We start from the raw sequence: 18166 nt of genomic DNA, 5'->3' as shown, positions 1-18166 counted from the left end.
ATTTGGTCCATAAACTATGCTGCAAAATCCACCCCCAGACACTTGCTGGGGCCAGCAGTGAGTTAAGGGCAGATGAACACCAGACTGGAAGTAGAAGAGGCAAAAATCCTGCCTGGATGCAAACAAGCTCGGTTCTTCCCAAAAGAGGAGCCTTTGTAGGGGTGGGAGTTGAGCTGCCGAGTCAAGGTCTTCTGGCAGTTGTTATCAGCCACTACTCCCACAAAAACTTGACCACAGCCTTTAGGAAAGGTGTGAATTTGCCTGCGTTTACTACTCTCTGTCCCCAGCAGTTACAGATCATCCTCCCTGGAGAAGCTCAGCCTGTGTTCACCGCATCCCCTCCCACACTTCCAGCCCTGACACACCCCACACTCAGCCATACACCCGGAGTGTTTCCTGCAGCGTTGTAAGGATTTGCTAACCTACAGAATTATGGAATCATGGAATGGTATGCATCGGAATGGACCATAAAAATAATCTATTTCCAACCCCTAGCCATGGGCAGGGACACCTTCCGCTATCCCAGTTGGCTCCAAGCCCCGTCCAGCCTGGCCTTGGCCACTTCCAGGGATCCAGGGGCAACCACAGCTTCTCTGGGCACCCTGTGCCAGGGCCTCACCACCCTCATCATAAAGAATTTCTTCTCAATATCCCATCTAACCCTGCCCTCTGGCACTTTGAATCCATTCCCCCTTGTCCTGTTATTCCCAGCCCATGTCCAAAGTCCCTCTGCAGCTCTCTTGGAGCCCCTTTAGGTACTGGAAGGGCTCCCTGGAACTTTCTCTTCTCCAGGCTGAACAAGCCCAGCTCTCTGAGCCTGTTTCCATAGGACAGCAAGAACCCCTCATTTTGGAGGCTCTCTAGTTGGGAGAAACTAGAGAAAAAGAGCAAATCCTCTTACCCACCCCTGGCTCCCTCTGTCTGAAGCCCCATGACAAATGGGGGGGGGAGGCAAAATGAGAAAGGAGGATGATGAATACCCAAAGCCAATTTGTAGGCACCCTGAAATAACTTGATTTCTCCAGTGTTCTGGGAGCACTTCTCTCCGAGATGTAACATTACTCATTTTCAATTGGAGAAGTCTCAGTGTGTAGCAAAAATATCTCAGGCTCAGTAATGAGGCAAGAAATCGTGCTTACGTAGCTGAGCAAGTAACATCACTCAACTTTCCTGTCCTTGTGGTGGATGAAAAATCACCGGAGAATAAATTAATCCTAATAAATGCAGGATTCTGATCAGGCATACGAAACCAGCAATGTGTCTGCTGGATGAGCAATTGATGAAGTCATTGCTTCAAAGGTGCCTTGATGCAATTAGTCACCTGTAAAACATGCAGCAGAGGAGAAAATCCCATTCCTTTTGTTAAGGAGCAGGAAAATGCTCCGCGTGTCCAAGTGATTTATGGGATACAGTGCAGCAAAATTAGAGCGTGCGGCAATTAGGGTCATTCTCTTGGAGATGAAAGGCTGAGGGGAGATGAGTGAAGGGATGGACAGGATGCAGAAGGGCCAGATGGAGGCACAATGCCAGCACCGCACTTCTGTGCTGTTGGTTTGTAATAGAGATTATTTCTCCCTCGCACAAATCGGGCTGCACATGTAAAACTGGTGCCACTGAGGATGAACAAAGTCATTAATTACCAGCTTGAGTATCCGTAATTAGAGCTGCTGGGAGTCACAGGAGCAAGAGTGAAAGGCTCTAACAGGATTATGGACAGATCTGGATCGTTTTATGACTGTGTTGGCAGGTAAAGGGAACCTATTGCGTGCTTGAGGACGAGCACAGGCACAGGGAAGAAGGCATTTCCCATCCCCAACCCTGCTGCCCAGCTATTGTGCCCACTGCAACGTGTGCCCACCACCGACCGTTCAGAGAAGGAACATTGATAAATCTCACCAGCTCCATTGTTCAGGTTGGGAAATTGAGCTGCTCAGCAGTAATGGCCAAAAATCACGTGAGGACTCTAAATCCAGAAGAGCCAGTTAAGAGCAAGGGGTCTAAATCTGTGCACAGTTAACAGTTACTGTGCTGGCTGCTCTCAAGCCACAGAAGTTCACACTTTGGCTGCAGATTATTTTCAGATCTCAGCTGTGTGGGGAACCCCAGGGCAGAGCACCCTCCCTGCCACACGCAGGGTGCAGGAAGAGCCCAGGGCTGGGAGGTGAGGGGAGCTGGCTGACCTGGAGTGGGGCTGGTCCCAGTGCAGTGTTCCCATGGACATTCCAGCTGTTTGCAGCTGGAGGACGCGGCAGATGCCGAGCAGCTGACCCTCACACATTGTAGCTGTGTCCAGCTACCCACCTCTGGCACTATTCCAGCAACTGGTGGCTTTCCCCTTTCCCTCCCATCACAGGCCATCTCTCTGGCTCACACACTCCTCTCTCCAGTTCCCAAGAAACCCTGACAAGCCTCACCCGCTCTGTGGACAGGAGGGAGCAGGGAGGCTGGGAGGTGGGGCCAGGCAGAGCAGGCACCAAAAATCCTGCCGGCTTCCCTGGGAAGGGAATGCACAGCCACTCTTGAAGTCTGAGGGCTGCAGCACCCAATTTGAAGCATCTACTGCTGCTTCTCTGAGCTCATCTGTGAGGACTGGAAAAGGTCTGGGAGATATCAAAGAAAGCCCCTTAACTTAAAGAAGTGGACAATGGTCCCACGCCTTTACCCTCAGAGGGGAGCGTGCTGAGATGGGGTTGTGCTTACAGGCACCATCCCACCATCCTGGGGGTATCCATCAGAGGAAGCTCCATCAGCTACAAGGCTGTGGGAAGACCCACAACCAAGTCAGGAACAGTCCCTGCAGCCACTGCATGTTGTCCCCAGAGGGTCTGGCACACCCCAGGGCAGGCAGATGGGGTGGCCACGTCCCATTCATGAAAGCTCAGCACCAGGATGGGGTAGACACGATGGTTTCTTTGGTGCCTGGGGGTGGCTATCACTCCTGCTCACTGCGTCCCAGCAGGACGGGCACATCCACCTGTGTTTGACACTCTCCGTCTACCACGACAGCTCCAAGGCTTCCTACAGGAACTGGCAACTGAGATCTGAAAATAATCTGCAGCCAAAGTGTGAACTTCTGGGGCATGAGAGAGTCAGCCAGCACAGTAACTGTTAACTGTGCACAAATTTAGAGCCCTTGCTCTTAACTGGCTCTTCAGGATTTAAAGTTCTCACGTGATCTTTGGCCATTACTGCTGAGTACCTCACTTTCCCCATCTGAACAATGGAGTTGGTGAGATTTATTGATTGCCACAGATGACAGAACAGGATAAAGGAAAGCCAGGTATTATCTGTGATACTGTACAAGCTCTCCTCTCACAGCACAGCCTGGCTGCCCTCCTGACTGTGCCACGAAGGGGGTGGTGGGGAATGGGGTCCCCCAGCCACAGCTCAACATTCCCTGACTCCACCATCACCCCAGGCAGGTGTTCAGGGCTGGCACCAGGGAAGCAGGGAGTGATGCTCATCCAGCTGCACTGGGTCCAGGGGTATCTCTGGAGTTGAAATCCAGCTCCTCCCAGTGGGTAATCATCATATTGGGAAGACCAGTCCCTAGGACAGCCCAGCCAAGGATGGCAGAATGACTGTGGGAGCCTGGCTGCTCTGTGGGAAGAGCCGTTGCCATACTCCAAGCTCCAGTGAGGTATTTCCTATCCCAGCCTCACCCTGTTTCATCAGGGTGAGTCATCAGACCACCGTGGAAAATCTCAGGATCTTGCTTCTGTAGTCGTGATCAGAAACATCCTTTATTAAATTAATGACCATCCCCTATCTGTCATCTCACTGTTAATAAAAAGAAACGAGGGCTGGAAGGAGTGCTGCAGACTGGTGCCTGGAGCCAGGCTTGTCTCAGCAGAACTTGTGTCCAGCAGCTCTGCAGAGCTGCTCCCAAGCACGGGAGGAGAACACAGCAGGAACGGGAGGGGGTTTTAACCCACATAACAAATGGCTCTGCAGCACAGAGGTGGTGGGGCTGCCTTCTCCAGGACACCTCGGGATGCTGCTTCAGTGCAGGGTCCCTCACCAGTACAGCTCCAAAACACTTCTTTGGCCACAGGGACAAGCTCATCTCACTGGATTAATGTGACGCCCTTCCTCAAATACATCCCTCCCGTGGGACAGAGGGGCACATGCACTTAAATGCTCACTAAATGATCCCCTCTGGAGTGCACCAACCCCTTCCCCACTATTGGCACCATGTGAGTAACGAGGAAGATCTTACTTGGTCCAAACAACACCACTTCAGAATACAAAGGTTTTTCTATCCCAAGGATTCTGGGGACACGACACCCATTTGAAAAAAGATGCCCTCTCCCCTGTGATCGAGCCCCAGCAGCAGATCAGCACCACCCACCCCTCCCTGCACCAAAGGAGGGGTCATGGTCCAGTCCTCTGGAAGAGCAGGATTATAGGGGTGGACAGAGTTCACAAAGAGTCACTCCCAGCAAAGACCAAGTCAAGGCAATGCCGAGATAAGAATGCTCCTTGACCCCACCATGCAGGCCCCATGAGTGGGAACCCAGCAGGGGAATGCTGCAGAATATCCACCCTATCCCCCATAACCCAAACTAGCCAGAGCAGTATTTCCTATTATGTCTCCATAACCTAATCTGACCCCCTCTAGGGTCTCCAGATTAATATCTGGGAAACCTCACAAGTCCAATCACCCAATTACAGGGAGGAAAGCTTTATCCTATCCAAACAGCATGAAATGTAACCTAGACCCAGCTGCCACCTCACTTCTAAGAGCCAGATCTCAATCCCTGGCAAGCTGAACAAACTGGGAAGGGGTCACGGGGGAGATGGGGAGGGTCTCTCTTGTATCATATGAAACCTGCAGGAGGAGCAGATATTTTAATTGGCAAATCCCCTGACTCAGGTTTAATCCCTCTTCATTTTTACTGAACTTCCCTCACACTGGAGCAACATGGGGAACAGATGACAGGCCCCACCTTGAGCCACTGGCCAACAAGAGGAGGCCCCATCATTTTGGTGAGCAGGGGATGATGGTTCTCAGCACACACAGTGCACCCAGCCCAGCCTGGGAGAGGCACAGGGGAAGGGCTGGTGCCACCACGTGCCATTGAGCAGGGCCTGAGGAATGGTGAGGGCTAGAGCAGAGTTGATGCTGGCAGGACAGAGCAGGCACTGGACACCATCACAGCCCAGGACAACAGCAATGTCCCCAGAGCACCTCCTGTGCTGGGGATGAGAGGTTTCAAACAGGACAGAATAGGCTGTCCCAAGGCAGTCTTTGTGCCTCTTTGGAACTCTTTTCTATCCTTATTTCCTTCCAGAGAAGCGTGGAGGGACACTGGCTAACTTTTTGGATTGTATTTCAGCCACCTGACAATGCTGAATGCATGGGAAACCTCAACTGAAGCCACAGGACTGGAAAGCAGATTCCCCATCCCATTCAGGATATCATCCCAGCCTTTGGCTAGAATGACAGCAACACACAAAATCTCCAGGAAGATCCTCTCCTGGCAGAGGATCCCCGCCTGGGCGTCATTCAGAGCAAAAGGGAAGACCCAGATTCTTTGCTCAAGTTTCCTCCCAGAGCAGGTTGTGTTGCATCCACAGATGCCCCAGAGCCTGTGTTTTCCACATAGCTCAGGGCTGCATTGCCAAGCACCAGCTTTGCAAACACAGACTGATCTTCCCTCCAGATTCCAGCCACAATTTATTGATTAAAAAAGCCTGTCTAGTCAATAGAGGCTCCTATGAAAAAGTTCCACTGCTCTGCACTCACATGCCGTGATCCGTCTGGCTGTGTTAGCAGCCTTGGCTTTTGATGCTTTTTGACAAGATGGATTTGTGGCCTTGACTTTTCCAGATCAGGAGAAACTTAATCCCAGAGGATAAAATTACAGACGAGTAAAAAAACTCCACGACCGGCCTCATTAACTGCCATGTAAGAAGTTCAGAGCCTTCTTAGCTAGAAGGCAGCATCTACAGCTGTCCTTGAGGGAGAGGCAGCTCTGAGCAGACAGCACAAAGCCCTTGGCAAACACGGTGCTTCTGAAGTGCATGACACACTCGTGGCACCAGCCAGGCTGCTCCATCCTCTGCAGACAGCAGGAAAAGGGCAGACGGTCCCAGGTCTCCACCTATAAAGTGATTTGGGAGAAAGCAAAGATAATGCCCAGTTCTGGCCAAAAGGTGTCTGGGCAGATAAAAATAAAAAACCCTGGAACAACCATATGGAAATGTGAATTAATGAAATTTTTCAGCAACTGACTCAACCCTAACTGAGAGTTGAGAACCCTCCACCTCCCTTCTGCTTTCCAGGATACAAAAATGACACTGGTAGGTGGAAATAACTACAGCTGTCCCAGGGAGAGAGAAATCGGAGCTTCGCAGTGAGGGTAATGGCCAAAATGAAGCACTTGCTTGGTGCTATTACACAACACATCCCAGGAAGCAGCATCCAAAAACTTGACCTTCACTTCAAAGGCTCCTTTTTGAATCATCTTTCCTTCTGCTAACAAGTGAAGTGGATTCAGCACTCCAGAAGGGCACTCTGGGTATTGAAAACATCTTTAGCCATGTGTTAGCTGCAGAAGAGGCAGGGGCAATGTTCATGTCCAGCTCCTGGCTGGACCTCAAGCTTCTACAGCTTCCTAAGGGCAGAGTCAACTCCTCCTGCTGCGCTCTGTGGTGCCCAGTTTGTCAGTCAGCACTCTTAAAGATGATTGTTAAGGCTTGTAATAGGAGTGCAACGTGGTTGCACGGAGATTGCACTGACTCCCTTCTGACAGGAACTGTATTTGCTCTGGCCAGGCAGTTTTTTCTCCTCTTCTCCCAGCCTACCCCTGGTTTTCACACAGCAGTAGCAGCACAGCTTGCACACAGGAGGGTGTCTGGAAGGGCTGGTTGCCATAGCTATATCCATACATCCCCAGCCATCCAGACACGTCACAGCCCTGCTCCACACCGCAGAGTGAAGTTATAAATAAGACACTCCCGAGCCTCAATTCAGAGCACAACTTGCAAGTGTACAAAACACTCAGCCTTCTGGGTTGACCTCTTTTGCTTTCTTTTACAGACACGATGCTGTGCACAGGCTCCTCTGCAGAGCAGCTCTGCTCCAGAGCAGTCTCTAACGCCAGCGTGGTGACGTGCACAGGTTTTATATAACCATACCCTCCACTCCTGCACATCTTCCTGCCCTGTCTGTTGTCCAGATGACGCCATGAAGATTTTTTGCCTTTTCTTTTATACCCCTGTTACAGCTTTTTACAACTTCTGTATTCTTAGTGCTTTTTGCCTGCATTCTTGGACTTGTTTTTCAAGCTGAGAGACTCAACATTTTAGAAGCTTCGTGGGTAGGGATCAGTGTGCCCCAGACCCCAACGTGCTCTCCAGAACACATTCTGTAAACCAAGATAGAACCATCCAAGAGAAGGTTCCTTGGGGAGGGGGGCTCACTCGAGCCTCTCATTGGGGAATCTTTGATAATTAGTAAGACCTATAATGTTATACCAGATCTTTTGGGGGTGGGCATTGCACTGTGCATTCAACCTGGATGGAGTGCACCTAAGGATCCTTAAAATAAATACAGAGGTAAAATCCCTTTTTCCCTTCTAACTGTGTTTGACTCTTGATTTTAAGACCAGGAAAAGGCATCACAGACACCGTCCCAGGTTACCTGCTGGCTCTCCTCCACACCACAGCCCCGTGTATCGAGGGTCCCAGTACAGCAGAGGGCTCTGAGCAAGCTGCCAGACTCCGCATTCTCCTGCTCTGAGGTCTCCAACAGGCTCACTCAGCAGGCTGTGTTCCTGTTCTCCTCCTTTCTTTGAGGATTACAAGCTGTTCTGGATGAGAGCTACTTCTTATGAACGTGGTCACTGCCCTGGCAAGAAGACCCCAGAGCAGCCAGGATCCCTTGATGTCACCTGAGATAATAAAGCCTGGGAGTCTCTGCTGAGACCTCACCTGTCCTGCTGGGACGTGGCATCCCAAACCAGGTGCTGTACTGAAGCAGGTGAGCTGTTTACCTGTTTGTTGTACGCTTTGTTCAGCCAACACCCCACAACGTCCCCAGCTATCCTGACTCAGCTGTCAGCACACACCAAGCTGTGAAGTACCACAGAAAATGGGCAAAAACACAGCATGGGAGCCTACACAGAGCAGGACAGAAGATGAAGGGCTGGGAGAGGGGCAGAGCCTCACAATCCTTCTGTGATTCACCATCAGCAGCACAGAGCCAGCAATGCACTGGAACAACACCTCATTTGGACTCTCTGCCACCCTTAACCACGGGGACAGCAGGTGATGCTCCCTTCCTCTGCATCTCCCCAGTTCTACCCACTTTGATACGGAAGCACAGCAGGAGGAGGTGGATTCATGCTCAAGGACACAGCTCTTGCATGTGCTGTGCTCAGATCCAGGGCCGCTCACAGTGGTGGGGAAAGACTGGGAGGTGCAGATTGGTTCAGCCTGAGGGTCCTGACACAGGAGTGAGCACAGGACAGGACACAAAGCTGGGGGATCCAGGACCTGCACCTGTCTCTGCCCTCAGAGGTGAGTACTGCCCCATGCTGAGGGCCTCATGCTGAGATTAATTGTGACTTCAGGGAAGGAATTTTATCTCCTTGTCTGTCTTGTTTTGTCCCCTCCATTTTCAGATTAAGGGAGAGTCCATTCCTACCTCAGAGCGTGCAAGGTCTGACTTACCACCAGCAAAGTTCTTTGAGATACCCTCAAACCACCCCCTCCCCAGCCTCCTCACCATGCCCTGTGCAGGCACATGGCAGCTCCCCCAGGCCCCCAAAGATGCGTGTTCAGAAACCCAGCAGCAACAGAGATGTGGGCAGGAGGGGAGAAAACTGCACCAGGGAGAGAACTTAGAGAAAGGGACTGAGGAGCTCCCAGAGCCACAAAACATCACAGCAGCAACACAGCCACCACCCCAGGAGAAACACAGCCCAGCCCACAGACCCCAATCCATCACACAGCCAAGCCCAGCCCTTCATCCTCCCCCAGCCATCCCCCAAAACGTTCTAAAAGCACATTCAAAGCACTTTTTTACTTCTAAACCTTGCATTACACAAGCTCACAGCAGCCTCCCCAAATCCAGGTGGGTCTGACCTCCCAGGTGGGCCCCAGAGAAGGTCCAGGTGGTGTTAAACCAGGCACAGGTCTGCCCGCTGCCTCCTGAGGATTTCACCCTTCAGCTTTCAGACAAGGCCTCCCAGCTCAGCTCCTCAGCTCCCAGCCCTAAAACCAAGGGCAAGGATCCTTCTGTCTTCCAGCACAGGCTGGAAGATGCTGCACTCCCCAGGCAAGAGGGGCTCAGCTGGTCCAGGGGACCTCCTAAGCCAGGGCCACAACAACGAGAAGTGGTGATAGCCCAGGTGCCACGTCCAGCAGATGCAGGGACACGGCCCAGCTTGGAGAACGGAGACATGAAAAGCACTTTGCACCACAGCCATGTTATCCCCTCATCCCTCCCCCTCATCCCCTTTGGAGCTTCTTAACTTCAGAAACCTTCCTCCAGAGGAGTGTTGGAGTGACAGAAAACATTTTCCAAGCCTAATATCAGTTCCAGATGTTCACAGCCATTTCAGTTTGTACCTCACCCTGTAAAACACATTTCTCCCTCTCCCTCTCTCAAGTGCAGCGCCTGCTTGGTCCATGACATAATGCGCTGGCGGGCTCGGCCGCGCGCACACACACACACACACACACACGCTCGCGCCCTCTCCGAGAGCCCCACGTTCAAACAAAGAGCATCACTCAACTACAAAGCTGTCGCGTACATGGAGTTATGAGTAATTTCCACAAGTTTTAATAAACAGTTTGGGATGTAATTGCTCTCCGTCTTCTCGGCTGGCTCCCGAGCACGGAGCCGCTCGCTCCCCGCGCGCTGGTGTTGAAAGCGTGGTTTGTTTCACACACAAGTTCACCTCCCCTCCGCCTCAGATGGGCCAAGGGCTGTGTTTTTCTAAGCACCACTAACAAGCCTCTTAAAAAACCTCGTGAAGCCGAGGGCAGCTGACCCATGCAGGCTACTGGCTCCCTTCACGCTGTCCTGCAGCATCCCTGTCTCAGGGGGAGCCCAGCAGGGAGCACAGGGGACCCACGTTAGACCCGTCTCAAAACTCCCTCCTGACTCTGCTCCAAGAGGAAGAGGAACAAATGTTTGCTGGCTCAAGGGAATGGTTACATCTTCCAGTTGCAGAACAAGGGGGAGGCCAAGGAGTTCTGCAAGGGTGAGAGACTGGAGGCTTTTGAGGGGCAGGAGGAAGGCAGAAGGCAGGTGAGGCTGGGGCCAGGTACCCCCTAGTTTGCCACGGGGATGAAGAACAGGTTGGCAGAGCTCTAGCCCTTGTCAGTGCCAGGAATCCCAAAAAGAAATGGCTACAACTGCAATAAAGCAAACAAAACCACTATCCAAGCACAAATAACCCACTCATTTAAGATTTCCAGCAGATGAGTGGCAGCAGCCTCAAGAGCCCTACAGCCTTGCCAGATCCTCGCAGCACAGAGCTGGCCTGCTCTGCAAATACCTGTGATGCACCTCCCAGCCATGGGAACAACCTGCTCCTCCCTGCCAGCAGCTGGGAGACTGACGGGGAAGGAAGATCTGCCTATATCCACCAAAAGCCATCCAAATTTCATGTCCCACACCCCCATCCCAAAGATTCTCCCTCTGAGGCTGAGTTGTTGTTTTTGTGGATGCTGCTCAGACGGGAGGAGCTGTGGTGCAGCAGGATGGGTGGGTGATGGTGGTCAGGGGATATCCAGGGCAGGATTTTTGGCTGTAGAGAGCTGTAGCAGTCAGCACCTCTGCAAACCTGCACAAGGTATTTGAAGGAATCAAGTCATCTGACATTAGAGGCCTGTAGGGTAAGAAAGGAATGAAGGCAGGAATGTTGTTTGGTTATAAACACAGAAAAAAAGGGAGGGATATGAGATTGGCTTTTTTCTTTAATTGTTAATAGGGTCATTGTGTCCCAAACAGTTCCCCAGAACAGGTAGAGGGGAGGGAAGCTCCCCACAATGAATTCAATTGCCTGTCAAACACATGGCAGTCATAAAAGGAAAATAATAATAATAATAATAATAATAATAATAATAATAATAATAATAATAATAATAATGTGTATTTCCTACTCTGGCTACCAGGCAAAGATCCAGCCACTTCAAAGGAGAAACTCCATGTTTCTCTGGTCTGGCCTCATCTGACTGATGTGTGAGCAATCTGGAATCCCCATCCAAAACAAAGCCCCTCCTTTGGTGGCTTGTTTTCTTTCTCCATTACTGCAAGGTGCCCCTCCAAGATAAAGAATAAACCTTCTTCCATGCCATGAAACCAGAGACATGACCCAGGGTCCATGGCCACATCGGGCAGCTTTGGGAGGGGATGATTGCAAGCTGTAGGAGAAAGGTCCTGTAGGATGGGACTGGTGTATGAGCCAGGAATCAGAGCTCCTTCTTGCAGGGGTCACAACAAACAGCCAGAGCCCCCCAGGAGGTGGGGATATGGCTCTCTCCAGCAGAGACAGGCCAGCTCTTGTAGCACACGGTTTTTGGATATGGTGGCATCTACACTGCAGAAGCAGAATAGATGGGCTTGAGGTGAACAGAGAGGGTGGAAACTTCCCTGTGGCTGTGAGGTCTCAATGATCTCCCTGAGCCTGTCTTCCCAACAGGGAAACACAGCTAAACATCTTACCTGGGTGCCCTGGGAGCCCATGCAACTCTGCATGTGGACAGCGAGGTTCTGCACTCCAACACCAGCCCTGTCCCAGGTAAATCTCTGCTTTGGTCAACAACACCAGCTGCCCCTGACAACTCTTGTGAGCTTCTAAATCTCTCCCTTCTTTTCTGTGTTGTTTATAACCAAACAACATTCCTGCCTTCGAACTACATCCAAAATCCTCAAGCAAAAAGCAGTAGGTTCTGCCTGGCTTTCCCTGCAGCACTGCCATCACTCACGGTCTCAAGTCCTATTTTCTGAAATCCATCATTGACTCACCCAAATCAAGTCCCATCCTTCACAGCCCTCTGCCTTGTCCAGCAGTCCCTGGAGCATGGACTGAGTTGCTGACAAAGCCTTTGTAAGACATAGAGCACTCAGTAACAAGCCTGAGAACTAAACGCCAACCCAGGGAAGTTTCAGGTTCTCCTGGAAAAGTTTTGTGCTCTTCAAATGATCTCCCTCAATACTGCAGGTTTGGAGTTCCTCTGATAGGTGTGCAAGACAACTGAAAATGTCCTTTCAAAGGCGGGTCACTGGTCACTCACTGGAACAGACCAGTAAAGCCCTTGAGCTGCTGAGGGATGACCTTCCCCCTACAACCACCATCCTGTGGCATTTCAGAGTGATCACATCAACACCCACTTCAGAAACTCCAACTCACAGCTCTCCTGCCCAAAAAAGGGCAAATAATTTCCTTCTGCCGCACTGCATTTTTGTAATTCCCCTTCCCCTCAAATAGCCATGTCTGCAGAAGATTCCAGAAACCTCTCCTAAATGGAGCGGGTCTGATACCTCATGTAACACCTTGGCTCTATGCACTGCTCTCCACCAAAGCAGCAGCTCCCAGCCAGGAGGGCACAGGAAGCATTGCCAGGAGCCCTCTGCAGCACGAGGAGGTTGCCCTCCCTCACACCCACCTGTGTAGAGGTCTGTGTCCGTGTACTCATCCACCTTCTTGTGCTGCAGGACATAGTCAGACACCTTGGTCCCAATGGCAGGCTGCACATCCAGCCACTCCAGGGACACCACGGTGCTGGAGGGCTCCACGTTGGGGGAGAGCCGCAGGCTGGGCGGGAGAAAGGAAAGAGAACAAGTAAGACATGAGCTCCCTTTCTGGGGAGGAATCCACATCTCCAAGCAGCACAATCCCCAAAAGGACTCACAGCCACACATGTGGATGTGCCCACAAAGCCACAAGGGCAGAGCAGGCTCGTGAGCATCAATGGACTTCCAGCTGAAGGTCAGTTGAGTCCAGCTTACTGCAGTGTGTGCCCTTGGGAGCCTCCCCCTGCTCCTGGAAAAGGTAAGCTCATGCAACCCCAAATATCTCATCTAAAGGGGCCTTCATTGTCTGGGAGAGCTGCTGAACTTCAGCAAGAGAAGCAAGGACCAGCACCCCAGGAGCAAAACAGGAGAGGATCCGAGTTCTTGAAACCCAGCAGGGCTGAGTCCACAGGAGGGGAGGGTCAGGTCTGCATCACCAGTGAGCAAAGGTGAGGGAGGGCAGGAGGAAGAGAAGGAAGGGGCAGCTGTGGCGTGAATTCACCCAGCTGCAAACCTCTGAGGTGTGTGGGCGAGAGCCAGAGCGGGGCAGCTGTGCAGGAGCTCCTGCCCAGAGCAGGAACAACGTGGGCTGGGATGAAGGCAGAGGAGCTCTGTGCTCCTGGCCCTGCTAGTGCAGAGGCGTGCACTCCCTCTGCGCCGGGGCAGATGACAACACCAAGTACAGGGCTACAGAGAGTCTGGCTCCAAACACACAGCATGTTTGCTGGACTCGGGATGGGAAATGAATCCCCTCCGAGGATATTGGCTCACAAGAAGGTGTTCTGCTCCTTGTGGCTCGCTGGAGCCAGTCTTCCTGCTTTCTCAGCTAATTCCCCATCAGTTTGCTCCTGATTTGCTCTTGCTCTGACAAGCCACAATGAATTGCACTGTAATTCCATTTCTTTCAGCATTTGAAATCCCATTCTACAAGCCCCGCTAATCAGGTGATGAAAATCTATAAGGAAACCTTCCAGGGCCACAGCTGGAGCCAGGATATCCTAAAGGCATCAGTCACACAGTGAGAAGGGCTGGACTGCAGGCCCCAGGCCTGAGGGTGCAGAAGGAGGTGCCCATGGGCTGACCCCCTGGGAAATGGGGTGGTTCTGGGGGGCTGTGACCCACGGGAAAGGGGCTGGTGACCCGTGGAGGGCTCACAGGGATACGTACACAGGCGGAGGGAGAGGGCTGCAGTTTGGGAGTCCGTTCTCATCGAAGGCGTTGAGGTCGCACCTGCACCAGTCTTCGATAACATCACCTTTCCCAGAGCACCAGTATGAGCTCATCAGGGCTCCCTTGAAGGCCTGATGTGAGAACAAAAAGCGTGAACATGTGTGCTAAAGACTCGGTGAAATCTGGCCAGCAGCTCGGCCGCGGTGCTGAGCTTCAGGGGGAGCGTGCACAGCCCTGGGATCAGGAAATACGGGATGGGATGGGATGGGATGGGATGGGATGGGATGGGATGGGATGGGATGGGATGGGGGAGTGTGTCCTCCCCAGCATTGCCATGGCCTCTCTGCACGGCCCTGGGCATGGCCCTTCACCCCGCTGGGTTTAACTCCCACGTATTGAGTGATGCTGGTTCATCCCTGAATGCTTTTGGAGTGGGAATGGGGATCTCCTGTGGGGGAGGACTGAGCAGCCTGAAGAAGCACAAACCTAAGTCCCTCTGGGACAGTGAACAGAATACACACAGTACCTGCACACTGCTGCTGTGCACAATGAAACTCTTCCACTCTTCCCTGTGCTCTTCTGCCCAGCTGTTTCTGTCCCCCTGAGAATAAAGTAATTCCTACATTCCCAACAACACAGACCACTTCCATCCTTCTCACGGGTTTGTTATTCACACAAAGTGCCCTCCTGCAAGCAAACTGCTGCTTTATTCACTTGCCTAAGGAACACTCACAAGCTAAACAGCAGCATCTGGAAGGAAAAAATAAAACCTGGAAAATACTTGCAGGATGTCCCCAGTAGCCACCCTGACTGCTCCAAATAACACCAATGAATCCCTGGAATAATAACTGTGGTCAGAATTCCCAAAGCCCCACAGGTCTAACCCCTCAGTGTCTCTGCCATGCTCATCCCGCAGCTCAGCGTGCTCGGTGTCAGTCCCCACACTGCAGGATGGGGCATCCCTCACTCCATACCCTCCTGTCGTTTGGACCATGTGGATTTATGGTGGTTTCCTCTCACTACCCTTTGCCTGTAATTAAACTTCCAGCTTCAAAAACATCTCTCCTTCACACACACAGAGCCAACGTCCAACCCAACCCTGCAAAGCCACAACGCCCATCTAGAATAATCAGAACACCAAAACACCAGCCACTAAAACAAAGCTCTGTAATGCTTTTGACCTTTCAAGAGGCACATTTTGGAGCTGAAACACCTTCACAGGTCCTCAACTGCATGGAGCAGCCTTGCTTGTGGCAACACTGTTCCTCCCATGAAAAGTTGCCTACGGAAGCCTGGCCCTGGTGATATGGCCTGTGCTGCCAGGGTACGCCTAGAAATAAAACTGTGCCCTTTGAGGAAGACAGGGACAGCTCAGGCTGCAGAATTTAGCAGAAAGCTCTAGGAAAAGCGCCATCCCAGGGAGGTTTCTGAAAGGAGGAGGTATAAATAGAGCCTGACGTCAGGGCTCCCATTGTCCAGGGTTTTGTCGCTCTCCCCAAACACCCCCAGCACCTTTAACAAGGCGCCTCAAGGCTCTTGCGTCTGCAAAATTTTCTGCTTCCAGGCATTAACAAAATGGGACTGCTCCAGATGGAAAAAATGGAAAAAAAAACCCCCAAAAAAACCCCAAGAAAGGAACGAACACGTGAAAGAGAGAAAATGTGATGTTCTTTTATTCTGTTCTTTAGAATGTAATTGAAGTGCTTGGCTGGAAAGGGCATCCAAAGTAATCGGAGAGAGGGACGAAGAGAGGAGTTTATCTGACACCCAGATAAATGGATGCAGGCACACGTCTGCAGAGAGAGAGCGGCGGGTCCGTGCGGGAGAGGAACAGCAAAGGATGTGTGCAGATGGATGGGGAAGCATGTGCTCTCCCTGGGAAGCAAGATAAATACCCTCTGCTGAGGGTACCTGTGTGCACAGACAGGCGCTGGGGGCGAAGACAGATGCGGGTGATCACGGGAAGAGCTGCACTGTCACACTGCTCCACTGTCCCTCAGCCCCAACCCCTGTCTCTCTGCACACCCTCTCCCTGTCCCCTAACCCAGCTCTTCCCTGCACATCCCCAACCTGGGGAAGAAACCCCACCCACCCCATCCGTGCCCTTTAGTAAATCCAGTAGTCAATTCCTTGTTTTTCTTTTTCCTGCTGTTAAGCATGAGCTGCATGAGCAATCCCCTCTGCTCCGCCTGCCCAGCCTCGCATACGTTTTAATTAGATCCTGCAGGTACCCAGCTGTCATCTGCCTTGTGTCACCCTTCACACAAACGAGGTTAGGGGATGGATGCTGCGTTCATTACGGCGAGCACACCTCCACCCCCTCACCAGGTTACTGGGAGCACGGCCGCCTGAGCCAGCTCCTGCCTCCATCCTGACTCATGTCAAGGCCAGGCTGGGAGAGTCAGGCAGCCAGGGCTTGGCCCTGGTTTGTCCCTTGGTGCTGGGCACTGGTGGGACCACACCTCGGGTGCTGTGTCCAGTTCTGGGCCTCTCATGACAAGAAGGACATTGAGGGCTGGAGTGTGTCCAGAGAAAGGAACGGAGCTGGGGAAGGGGCTGGAGTGTCAGTCATGTGAGGAGAGGCTGAGGGAGCTGGGAAAGGGGCTCAGCCTGGAGCAAAGGAGGCTCAGGGGGGACCTTGTGGCTCTGCACAAGTCCCTGACAGGAGGGGGCAGCCGGGGGGGTCGGGCTCTGCTCCCAGGGAACAGGGACAGGAGGAGAGGGAACGGCCTCAGGCTGGGCCAGGAGAGGCTCAGATTGGGCATCGGGAGGAATTTCTTCACTGAAAGGGTGGTCAGGCCTTGGAAGGGGCTGCTCAGGTAGGTGGTGGAGTCCCCATCCCCGGAGGTGTTCAAGAAACAACTGAATGTGTCACTAGTGCTGTGGTGTGACAAGAGTGTGACTGGTTAAAGGTTGCACTCAGTCTTGGAGGTCTTTTCCAACCTAAATGATTCTGTGACTTCTCTTTCTTTCCAGTGGAATTTCAAGCCAGTGGCTTCTGGAATTTTCCCATTGGTGCTGGGGAGTGCACGTTGAAGGGTGGGGAAGCATCAAGAGCAAATTAATGGGGAGCAGAAATGGGTAAGATCACACAGAAAGAAGGGAATGGCAGCTGCCACCCAAACAAGGAGCCCAATGGCACAGGAAGACAGGGAGCGATGGATAAGGATGCAGTGAAGGTGCTGAGATCCGTCCCATGGGAAGCTGCAGCCTTTGGGAGAGCTTCAGGCGGGAGTGAATGCACAGGGACCTTCCTGATTGCTAGTGGCTGAGGACCACCTTCTCCTCCTGCCTTGGGCCGGGCTCTCCGCATCTCCTGTCCTTCCCTGCCATGCTCAGAAATGCTCAGTGAATGCTCTCCTCCCTGCCAGGAGACAGCACCTGCACAAGTCCATCTCAAACATGACCCCTTCCATTTTGGATGCTTCATCATGGTGGTCATGTTTTCACAGGCCCAAGAGGGTCTGGAATCATGGAGGGCTTCCCAGGAGCAGCTGGACCTGCTGGGAATGGCAGTGGCCCCCAATGCACCGTCCTGCGCTTGCCAACCACTCCCCAGGACCCCAACACTCCTCTGTGCCCTAAGGCAATTTTATCTTTCATTTAAAAGTATCCAAATTGTATTGTTTCCCTGTGAGTCAGCCCATTTAGTTTATGTCCTTCAGTGCCAGAGGGGAAATTTATGAGATGAGAAACTGGCTGGAAACGTTTATTTTCTAGATGACGAGTCATGCCATTAGATATATAGCTTTATGAATCATAGGAACAGCATCTAATTTGCTCTTAAAGGTATAATAGGTCTGATTCCCCACACCCATGCACACACATATATTGGATTGATAGTTCCCCCCTAGGATGGCTAGTTCATTTGTTTTGACACAAGCAAGACTTACAGGACCATAAAGTCCCATCTTACCATAAGCTAAGCCTATTCATAAAAAAAATATTAGGGAAACGAACGATCAGCTAAGCACATTTATCCTACACTCGATTGCATATGGATCTTTCTCCTGTTGTTATTTGTGCTCAGGGGGAGGCCATTTGGCCCCATTTTATAGCTGAGACACTCTGCAACAGAATAGAGAAGAACACTTCCTTTGTCCTCTGCTAGACCTGGCTGATGGAAGGAGAAGCATTAAGTTATTTCTGACCGTGGGTTTTCTGTTGCCATCCCAGGAGAGGATAGGGATAAGACATGAAGGAACCTTTCAGATCAGCATTTGCAGGACTCCCCACACACCA

The 18166-nt window shown here is 51.8% G+C and overlaps 1 protein-coding gene across 1 annotated transcript in view; it reads right to left on the bottom strand.

Annotated features, from left to right (window-relative positions):
- The window catches only part of ASTN2 (astrotactin 2), a 271503-nt gene that overhangs the window by 69713 nt on the left and 183624 nt on the right, over window positions 1–18166 (bottom strand). Inside the window, exons 18-19 of the mRNA XM_039561485.1 lie at window positions 13922–14055; window positions 12628–12776 (exon numbers count right to left, since the gene is read on the bottom strand). Of these exons, the coding sequence (XP_039417419.1) occupies window positions 12628–12776; window positions 13922–14055 (283 nt within the window). The remainder of the gene's footprint in view (window positions 1–12627; window positions 12777–13921; window positions 14056–18166) is intronic.

The sequence above is a fragment of the Corvus cornix genome, chromosome 17, assembly GCF_000738735.6.
Source record: "Corvus cornix cornix isolate S_Up_H32 chromosome 17, ASM73873v5, whole genome shotgun sequence".
In the NCBI taxonomy this organism is placed as follows: Eukaryota; Metazoa; Chordata; class Aves; order Passeriformes; family Corvidae; genus Corvus; species Corvus cornix.
This window is presented reverse-complemented; position numbering and strand designations above follow the sequence as displayed.